Here is an 11,278-nt window from a genome sequence, read left to right as displayed (position 1 = left end):
CATGCCATTACATAGAATGTAAATGCTTTACATGCTCTCGAGTAATATTTGTATGGGTTGCTTCAAGTCATTTGACTCATATATGAAGTTTACTATTATTAATCACATCTTGATAATTAGATTTTAGATCCACGATCTTTCCACAATGCTTTCCACTTCATAATTTATAAAGATAACACTTAAAATTATCATATTTTCTCGTTCAATTAAGATATGCTTTGCTAACCATCTTTTAATGCTGAATGCAGGTTTTACAATTGAATAAGTGATTTTTCATTTGGATTTCATGGGATCTTTTTACAAGATTCAAGTAATTTTCGATGATACTCAAGAAAATCTAGGTCTTGTGAGACTAATAAAAGATGGATCCCAACCTACCTTTGCTCAAATTCATGAACAAATTGAAGGTGATGAGCTCATAGATGGGTCTTTTAACTTCATTGAGAACAATTATATTATTAAAAAGCGAAAAGAGGAACGGTGGACTCTTAGTGATAATCTTCAAGTTTGCATCAAGAGGTATGCCATTGTGACGAATGAACCACATTCTCCAAATAAGCGACAATGTTTAGAACAAGTTGTAGAGGATCAAAATGAAGCTTTAAGCAACCTCACTTCAAAGCTAAAAAGCAAATTGTTAAGTCCAAGCACTCTCGAGACTTGGAAACATGAATGCAATAGAATAAGGCTAAATTTAAAACAATCAAAAATCTCAAGGGATGATAGGTTTGAATTACACAGTGAAGATATCAATGGAGAATCTCGAGTTCGTGTTTGGTGTAACAAATGTAACTCGTTGTATGGGAAGGGCTTAGTGGAAGGGAAGCATGTCGCATATACTTGTCTTTCTAACTTCATGAGGACACACATCATGCAAAATAAACGTTATGAGAAAAATTATCTTATGTTTCAAGGGCTTACAAAAGTGGATATACAACATATTGTAGTTGATCAAGAACTAGATGATAAGAAAGAAATGGAGATGTCAATAGAGAAGTTACATTCTTACATGGAGAAACATAAAGGTATTATCTTTTTTCTTTGTTTGAGTTTATATATGTAGTTCTTTTTATTGAAAAATAGGCTGCGCATTAGATTAGGCTTTTTAATATCAAACTCGTTATATAATATAAGTCTACTTTTCATCATGTAGATTGGGATTTTGAGATCATCGAAGCTATATTACATGACTTCAAAGACAAAAGCTTTGCTCGTGTGAGGTGCAAGTACAATGACACGTGGCTACATTTGTGTCCTTCAAGGTCTGACCTATATACAATTTTGATAGAGCATACAAAATCAATATTGCACACAAAGGCATATTTGAAGGAGGAGGAAAAATCCAAGCCATTGCTCACAGGATTGCATGGACGTCCTCGAAAGGGTATAGTGCATGATCCAAAACAAACATCTCTTAGCAAGTTCATGGTCTCTACAAAGGCTAGAAATTTAACTCACGTGATCCATTGGCCTCATCTCTGGTGCGCAGATCGGTCGCTGTATGCTCACGTAGTGAATTCGGGAAGGTCCCCAAGAACAATGAACTCTACCTTTTTGCACAAAAAACAATGTAAAAGCATGAACGACAAGAAGCAAGAGACCAATTGGGTTCAATCTCCCCCCATGCCTTGTGTGAGCGCTTCACAAAGCATGTATTTTATGTATATTTCCATCTTCATGCTCAATAATAGCCCAATTTACAAAAATATGACAAGCTTTTAGCTTTTGAGTTTGCTTTTTTACTAAAATAGGAAATAAAGCTAATGGACGGTGCCCATGGAGTCTGGCACGCCCAATCTCAATGTCCCAAATAGAAATAACATATCCGTGCGCATAGGCGCATACAAAATAATAATCAATAATCAATGCCTCAATAGACATGACAAAATATAGGCGTGGCGCCTATCAAAATATAATCCATAGGTCGAATACTCGCTAGACTCCAATACTTTCTTCCGCCACTGCTGGTATCTCTACACATCAATTGAAGCATTCACAATCGTTAGTAAAATAATACAATTAAACCGACAAAAGTGAATACCTAGCAGTCTTCAGCTACATAAATAAATCAACTAGTTAGAAATAAATCCTAACCTTAATTTATTACGAGTGCGCACTCTAAACTCATAAACGTTTATTAATTTAATATGCATATTGCGGAATCACCCGCTATGGAATCACCCATGTACACACTAAATTAATGAAACGCCCGAAAAGGACAGGCGTCCCCATCAACTTCTCGCACAAAGAATCCACTTTGTGTATGAGCCTCGGTCATCAAAGTTTACGGAATCCATCGTAAAACCTCACGGAATCCACCGTGAAATATACCTCCTGGCATCATACCCCCGGGGTGGGATAGCAATTGGCCTCAATTGCTATTAGCTCAATGTGGAGCTAACAGAGTGGGGAAATGTAATATTTCCGCGCACCGCGTACCGTAAATATTAACTTCCCGCACACCGTGTAAACCCTGTGCAAAGGTATCCCCTACTTCGTAATTATTGGTAGCTTAATCCATACCATGCACGCTCAAAAATGAGGCCTCCACGTTGTGAATTAGAGGCTGGGGTTGAAGTCCGTAAAAGCCGCAAGGAAACACCCGCTTGGGAGGGGCAATTTTAAATATTTAAGGCAATTTTTTTTTCTTTAATCCCTTTTCCCCAGCCGATGCATGGCTGGAGAAGAGGGAGTGTGGGGAGGGATGGCCCATGGTTGAGTCGTGGCCTGCATGGGGGAGGGAAACCCATGCATTGACCACGTGTATGGAGGCCCTCTTTCTCCCCCCAAGGCCTATAAAAACCCCCCCCTCCCCAGGGAGGAAGAGGAAGCGTGAGAGGGAGGGCCGTGCAGAGAGAGGGAAAGCGTGGAGGTGGAGGTCGCCGTGCTGCAGTCCGCCAATCCGCCAGTCCGCCGTCGCCGCCGTCGCAGCCGCCTTACTGACAGGGTCCGCCGCCGCCTGGGATCACGAACCCCCCCCCCTCGACATAGCTGCTGAAGCCAGAAGCTTCTTAGAAGCTTCTTAAGAAGCTTCTAAGGGGGGGCTTCCTTAAGCCCCCTTCCCACTACATCTCCCCAAAGGTCTATTCATACCCCCGGGACCTTGTAGAGGAGAAGGTGAAGCTCATAAAGACCTCCCATAAGGCCCGTCATAAGAGGCTTTCGCAAAAAGATTTCAAAGCCACAAGCCATTCTTGAACCCATTCCGCGCCACCCCGGGTTTTCCTAAAGGACTGATAAAGCCCTCTTCCGCAAGCACCATTTATCCAAAGTCCCGCAAAGGAATCTCCTACATACAAGGGAAAAAGGCTAAGGTCTGGAAGCTGCATTCCGAGGCAAGTCAATTCATTGACCGCAAAGGCAACCCAGAAGCTGAAACCACGCCTACGATGGCCCCTAAAAGGACTCAAGGTGCGACTGCGGGAGGTTCATCTCCGAGCATACAAGTGGATATCTCCCCGAGCCCACAAGTCCAGGTTCCTTCAAGTTTATTTTCGCATAAGGAAATGATTAGGTGCGCTTAGTTCCATAGGAAAGAATGCATTTTACGCTTATTTTTAATGCATGTGGCAGTGGTAAAAAGACATTCGATAAAGTATCTCTTGAAACGTTAGGCAAGGTTGAAGTATGTCATGAATTCGAAACGAGTTGCCCGCCTTAGGAGACTAGCTGCATGATGCTATCTTGGTACATTATCAAAGTAATGAGTCTAAACATATATTACTTAGGCAAAGAGATGGAATTTATAAGTGCATTTTTTCTTCTTAGACATGGTAGGAATAAGTATGTGCCGCATGTTAGGCAACATCCTCCTCGTAATGATTTCATGAGGAAAAGTTAACACCCATAAGATATTATCCGAAAAGAAATAGAAGAGAGTACGGAAATGATCTTATGGGCTTGCAAGTGGCATGTAAAATGGAATAAATTATCACTAGCTGTAGTTTTGTATGAACTTCATTGTAGCTAGGAGAACGTTGCGTATTGCATAGTCATCATGCAAAAATGTCATTCATTAGGAGCCGCATTTAGGAATCAAAGCATAAGATTCTAAGTATAGACAATAAGGTTGTAGGCATGACTATTTGACGTAAGTCCTAGTAGGACCTAGGAAAGTTAGTGTCCAGGGTATCAGGCATTTTTTTACCAAGGAAGGATAGGGTTATTGTGAACCATGTGATGCGTAGAAGCAGTGAATCGCATGTTTACACGTATTGGTGTAATTGTAACTATTAATCTCCACTAGATCTAGTTTATTACCTTTAGGAAAGGTTCATCCGTGACGCAAGACAAGTATATTGAGTTGACTAAGTCACCTAAACCACAAGGATTCTTATGGACATGGTTGGGTCGATATGATAGGTATCTCAAGTGCTAACTAGGGTTTAGTGCAACAAGAAATTCGACCTAGTTTTACACTAGTTGCCAAGTCAAAACCCGTAAACCCAAAGATCTTACACACATTCACGAGATGTCGAATCAATTGGATGCTCATGCATAAAATGATCTAAGGTTTTATCCTAAGGATCATTCGTTCAAATGATGAAACTCCAACTGGGTTGGAAATTCCTAGGACCCACTACAAGATATAGACCTTATAGCGACGTTTAAAGCGACGAAAATACAAACAACAAAATTTGCCCCCGTCGTCGCAAAAAGCGTCGTTATTGACGACGCCATGGAATCGTCGCTATTTGCGTCGCTATATACGTCGCAAATGCGACGCATATAGCGACGCAAATAGCGACGCATATAGCGACGGTTACAGAGAATTTGCGACGCTGATAGCGACGACAATAGCGACGCCTGCAGTAAATTTGCGACGCAAATAGCGACGGTAACAGAGGAAAAAAAAATTTTGTGGCAGGGCAGCAAGCTGCCCTGCCACATATAGCACTGTGTGCTGTATGAGAGCCATACAAAATAGTTTCTGCACTGCTGCATATAAAGCGTTTGCAAACAAAAAGAATCTATACTGAAATCATAAAACTGATAGATGAAATAAATACATGATATCGCATAAAATGCGATTGGTACAATCATAAAACAATATCACTAATACATAGAAAATGTCTACATAGATCGGGCGACTAAAAACTAAAGGTATGTGAGCGCTAAGGATCCGAGGGCGAGCTACAAATCGTCGTCCCCCGAAAGCTCGTCCCTCTGCAAAGGAGCATCAAACGGATTCTGCAGAAAAAGAAACAACATATCAATCCACCATACAATAATGCATTCAAATATCTCATGGTAACTACGAACATGAAAGATGAGAGACTTACTGGGCCGCCGCGTCTGTACAATCGGTCGATCAATGATCTGAGACCGTGCCTCTCTGCATATTGAGTCTCAAGGCCTTGCGGATCACGATTTGTAATGGAGTGCTGCAAAGAAAACAAAATGCTAACTGTTAGAAACATGATTGTCAGTACAAATAATATCTCAAAAAAACAAATAAGCAAAACAAAAGAGAAACTTACAAAGTCCTCCAAATATGTCCTGTGGCCGCCACTCCCAAGATGATGTACCGATCCGGCCTCGATTCGTGCCCTCGCCGCCTCCCGCTGCTGACTCCAATGTCCTGGCGAATTTGTAGCCTCCTCCCTCAGTCGGCGCCAGTCCTCTGCATCTAACCACTCGGGCTTTGGAGCCCCACTCTTGATTGCCTTGCGTGCGTCGGATCGTCTATGTGACATGTATGCACGCATGCAATCCATCATCCAGCCCGTAGAGAATCTATCCACTGCGGCTGGCACCGGGAACTCCTCGTGCAAGGATGCTACTATGTACTCCTTGCTCCCCTCCGGTATGTTCCTCCAATGATCCAGGACGTTGTGCCGAAAAACTTGTTGGCACAACTCCCTCATGCGAGCTATCACCCTCCTCCCCTCATCATTCATGATGATAGCTCCTGACCTGCCATCCACTAGGTATCCATAATCCCTAGGAGTGTGCCTCGTATGGGCCCTCTCCCATCTCCGTCCACGCTCCTGGGCATATCCAGGAGACCCCTGAACATCCGGTGTACCAACGGGGGTACCCTCTCCCGGAGTGCCACTGAAAGGGGTGCCACCAGAGGGGGTGCCACCAAAAGGAGTGCCACCAGAGGGGGTGCCACCAAAAGGAGTGCCACCAAAAGGCGTGACATCTACCGACGGCTGCGCAAAAGCCGGAGTAACTGGAGTGGACGTCCCCACAGGTGTGACAAATCCTGGAGGTGACCGAGCTCTAGCTGAACGACGAGACGGAGACACCGCGTCCGTGTCTCCACAGCAGCACCCCCCTGATCCTCCTGCAGTCGCAGTCCCTCCCTCTGGCCCAAGTCGCGAGCGTCGAGATCGTCTGCTCGAAGCTGAAGCATCTGATCGCACTGAAGCTAATCTAGCAGAGCGCCCTGACGAAGAACGAGACAGCTCCTGATCTGCTATCTCTCTGAATCTCGCGAGCTGATCTGGAGACATACGTGCCATCATCTCCTGAAACTCCTCATCGCTCATCCCTCGACTCATCCTGAAAATAAAGATACCTGCAGAGATAAAAAATAATGTTAGAATAATCAATTGAAACTATACAAAGCGCATTAATATAAATCATTTTTGAAAAATCCATCTTAAAATGCATATCTTATCTACCTTTATGGAAGATCTAAACAACGAATTGAGTAATACAATTCTCCAAGAATGAAGTATTCTATGGTCCCATGTTAATCTCCTGACATAACTCTGCATACACTGGAAGGTCGATAGACATGTCACCACAAAAGAACGAGTCTGCCTCGTTCTCAAAAAACTCTACGACTTCTATATTTCCATCATTGTTAGCCGATGCGGGCTCCAAGCTTGCGGTGGCCTCCACCCCTTGTAATTTCGATCCCTCTATTTGCATATATTCTTCATCTATGCCTGGAACATCGCTTTGATCGTATACTCTCGCACCTCTAGGAGTTGAAGGTATAACATACCACCATCGAGGTTGTCGGGGATTTGGATAGAAGATTACCTGTTCACAAACACTTACAAACCGTCTTCAAACCATTGTGACATAAAGCATGTCGTATTACAATTAGCAAGCAAATGACTAGAAGATTACCTGTTCACAATGTGCCGGCAACACAAAGGTGTCGCGCAAATCCATCCATTTTTTTTCGGAATCTATTTCGAGAAATCCAGATGGACCTCGTCGAACCGTTGCGCCAGCTCCTCCAAGTACCACTTTGAACCACTGCACATCGAATATTATCATGGAGAAGCTACGGTAATCCACCGTAATAATACTTTGCAAATTCCCAAAATACTCCATCTCATCCACAACCGTGTTCGGATCCGTTGCTCGTCGCCAGCTCTCTTGCTCAAACCTTGCCATGACACCACAGTCCATTGTGGAGCGCATTTTGTCAATACGCTCCACCCGAAAATGCCGTCCGTGCGACCACGCTGCACTATATATTTTGTACTGTACATTGAAACACTCAAATTAGATGTAGCAAACAAATTCAGATACGACACATTCTAAACCCCTCATTACCTTTGGACTACATCCCCTCGAGAACTCCCACTCCTCCATTGAGACCTCTGCCCCTTCGCTAGATGCTGCGATCAAGGCTCCATGCAACCATCGTGTTGACATAAACCGCGGCATCTTCTCCATGCCTTCGGGATATCGAATCGGTCGGTGACGCGTACTGCGTCGGAATTCAGCTCGCGCTTCCTCTCGATCTTGCCTTGCAATCTGGTACTTGGCGAGCCACGTCTCCATGGAGGCATGGTGCAACATACAAAAGCGATTCACTTTCTCTTCCATTGAGGCATCCATTCTTTTTTCTACCCCATTTCCAACCACCACATCTCCAGTCAGCCTGTCATCGTCCTTGAGCGTCCATAGCATTTCATTGTCTGGTTCCACCGTTGGTAGCCATTGTGAGATATGCACTAATGCCTCTGACACCAACCAACCCTCTGCCATGCTACCTTCCGGACGAGCTCGTTGTCGCACAAAGCCTTTCAGGGTTTTCATGAAGCGCTCCAGGAAGAACATCCATCGCGTATGGACAGGTCCGGCAATCTCCACTTCGTCCACAAGATGCACAAGAAGGTGAACTTGTATCGTGAGCATGCTAGTGGGCAGGTATTTCTCAAAGAGACAGACCGTCTCAACTGCTCCCCACCTTGCGGATTCAATAGAGGACGTCTTAATCTCTTTCTGTGAGATCCATTGCACCAAAGTCGACAGCTTGTAAATGGCCCCGCGAATTTCTGGAGTTAGGCATCCCGCGATCGCGATCGGTAGGACAAACTGCCACAAATGAGAAAGCATTAAGAATAATGGTCACTTTTCAAATTTCAAAATGTCCACGCTAATTAAAATCCATTCTGTTCACAAACCTGACATATCTTATGCCAATCATGGGATTTTAGCCCAGACATTTGGTCATCTTTAGAAAATGCGGACCTGAGAGAACGCATCATACCCGTCGGAGTGCGGATAGACTTGATTACTTGCTTCACAATGCGCTCTTCTTTGGTAGACAAAACCCAGGGAGCGCGAGGAAGCTGCACTCCCCCTTCAGCACTCGACTACGGCCAAAGCGCCTCCATCTTACCTACCTCCTTTAAATCCATTCGTGACCCTATAGTGTCTCTCTTTCCTGTGATGTGGTCCCATAGCAAGCTGCCCACATTTTTGAAAATATGCATGGGATCCAACAAGTGGTTGACCTGTAAGTGGGTCCAATATGGCAACTCGTAGAAAACTGAGAACCGTCGCATTCCATTTGGATGTGATTCCGGGTTTACCATTTTCAGCTCGTACCAGCTTGCAGCGTTCATACGTGCTGGAGGTCGTCCAAGAAAACCTTCCCTGAGTTCATGATCCTCCGGCAAGAAAGTGGCGTGTCCTTGATATACCATCTTCTTCATGGTTCGTGACCTTCGGGAGTCTAACTGTGGCCCACACAATGGACATGCATGATAACCTGAGGTAACGAGACCTGCAAGGCGATCCACGACCTAGTGAATACTTGATTGAATGAAATAAAATATAGATATTACCGGCGTGAACAAAGGTCTGCTCACCTGAGCACTCTCCCAATCCCGGAAAGTCATGCATCGTCCACATGAGAATGGCTCGAATGTTGGCTGACCGCCGACCATCGCGCCTGCTCATATCTTGCACCGTGACCCCCTCCTCCCACAAAATCTTAAGCTCATCGACTAATGGACGAAGATACACGTCCATATTTTTTACTTTGTAGCGGCCCGGGACAAGTAAGCTAAGGATGAGATGTCCTTTCTTCGTAGAAAGCCATGGAGGAATGTTGTAGTTGACAAGCACTATAGGCCACACACTGTAAGAAGTCGAGCGCAGACCGAATGGGTTCACACCATCCATGGCGAGACCGAGCCGAAGATTCCTTGGCTCTCGTGCAAAGCCTGGGAAGGTAGAGTCAATGTGGCTCCATGCGCGCGAATCTGCTGATATTCGTTGCACTCCATCCGTAGACCTATTCTGCACATGCCACGTTGTCAAGCTTGCCATGGCAGACGTGCGAAACATGTGGTTTATGCGGGGGATGAGCGGAAAGTGTCTGAGGACTTTTTGAGGGATGGTCTGCCCTTGCAAGTCCTGTCGATACCTGTGAGCACCACACTTTGGACATGTCTCCATAGTCTCGTATTCATCTCAAAACAATATGCAGTCGTTGATACATACATGGATGTTATTGTAGTCCATGCCAAGCTTCCGTAAAACATGTCGTGCATCATCACGAGACTCAGGCATGGTGTTTGCAGGTGGCAATATATGATATTTCAATAACCTGAAAACATCATAAAACACCTTGAAAAATCCATCCATATTTACAATAATACTGTTTTTAAAAAAAACAATGAAGTCTGTATGCAAGGTACCTGAATAAAACTCAGTCACACTCGTATCGCTCCAACCGTATTTCGCTTGCACACTTAAGAGTGCAAGCAATGTCTTCAACCGAGATACTCGGCACCCATCATGTAATGGTATGGATGCTTCCTCTCTAAGCGGGTCAGATGTCTCAACATCCATGGGAATCAATGCATCGATCATTGCCTCCATCTCAGGCTCCAAGCTTGTAGGCAAGTCGGGAAGGTTGTCTGTCTCCTCTGGCATTGACGATATAGATGGGCCTTGCGAGTGGTCTATTGGCTCCTGCCATCCATCCATCTCACGTCCACGAACTCTTCTAATTGGCCGCAAAGGGTGCACTCCCCCTTGGGTCGAGACATCACCCCCCTGGACACAAAATTTGCCAACAAGACCCAATCTTATTGTGTATGGTTTTCAATTAGCTTGAGAGTACAATGCATGAAAAATGCTAACTTGAAAATACCGTTTGCTGAAAATCTGCAATCGCCTGATCAATAATCTCAGGTTGAAACTCGCCAAATCGTCGTACGTGTTCTATAGACAATCGGCGTTTTCGTCTAATTGCCAACTTGCATTGAGAGCAAGGACATGGGACACACTGATTAAGATACGACTCGCGGTCTTGAACAATAGGACCTTCTTCGTTTGCCATCTTATCTACATTACAGCAAACGAGGCTTAAATGGATAGCTTTTTGGAGATGTACGTCAACTTGCAAGTTGACCATAAACCTTGCATTGTATATAGTAGTCGAGAGATTTTCCGATGTTATATCTCGGCCTTGTATCATGCTCAACGATTTGTTTGTCCCGGTAGATAATTTTTTGTTATATCTCGGCTTTGAGTATAAGTAATCCATTTTAAAATTAATGCGCGCCATCTATGAAATTTTACAACTATAGTAATAAAATTTATTTCAATCAATTCTACTCATAGTCATAAGACCTGAGAGAAATTATCCTATACTCAATTTAAGGGATCTCCACTTCTATAACAATAATTTTGGGTTAATTTTGATGAAGTACGTGGCCGTATGCAAAGCACATTGCATACCATTATCGATACGTATATTATCTTAAATTTCATTCCCTTCCCTCTCCCTCTCCCTCTCCCTCTCTTTCTCTCACCCTCTCCCTCACCCTCTCGTTCTCTTTCTCTCCCTCTCTCATTTCCTCCCTCCTCCTCCCTCTCCCTTTCCCTCCCTCTTTCTCCCTCTTTCTCCCTCTCCCTCTCCCTCGCTCCCTCGCTCCCTCTCCCTCCCCCTCCCTCTTTCTCTCCCTCTCTCATTTCCTTCCCCTCCCCCTCCCTCTCCCTCTCCCTCTCCCTCTCTTTTTCTCCCTCTCCCTCTCTATCTCTCTTTCTCTCTCATTTCCTAAAC

At 44.4% G+C, this 11,278-nt stretch overlaps 2 protein-coding genes across 2 annotated transcripts; one reads left to right on the top strand and one right to left on the bottom strand.

Annotated features, from left to right (window-relative positions):
• Positions 1-286: 286 nt before the first annotated feature.
• On the top strand, positions 287-2,998 carry LOC148026280 (uncharacterized). The gene is made up of 3 exons (XM_087690664.1): positions 287-1,025; positions 1,154-1,458; positions 2,894-2,998. The coding sequence occupies exons 1-3, from the start codon at positions 287-289 to the stop codon at positions 2,996-2,998; spliced, it is 1,149 nt and encodes a 382-aa protein (XP_087546790.1).
• Positions 2,999-3,309: 311 nt separating this feature from the next.
• LOC148026279 (uncharacterized) lies at positions 3,310-7,413 on the bottom strand. Its single transcript, XM_087690663.1, has 3 exons — positions 7,090-7,413; positions 6,936-6,999; positions 3,310-3,323 (listed from the first exon to the last, which is right to left on the bottom strand). Exons 1-3 carry the CDS (start codon positions 7,387-7,389, stop codon positions 3,310-3,312), a joined length of 378 nt encoding a protein of 125 aa, XP_087546789.1. The 5' UTR covers positions 7,390-7,413.
• Between the last annotated feature and the right edge of the window lie 3,865 nt (positions 7,414-11,278).

Source organism: Lygodium microphyllum, chromosome 13 (assembly GCF_053477565.2).
Source record: "Lygodium microphyllum isolate KBCC chromosome 13, Lygodium_microphyllum_v1.1.10, whole genome shotgun sequence".
In the NCBI taxonomy this organism is placed as follows: domain Eukaryota; kingdom Viridiplantae; phylum Streptophyta; class Polypodiopsida; order Schizaeales; family Lygodiaceae; genus Lygodium; species Lygodium microphyllum.
This window is presented reverse-complemented; position numbering and strand designations above follow the sequence as displayed.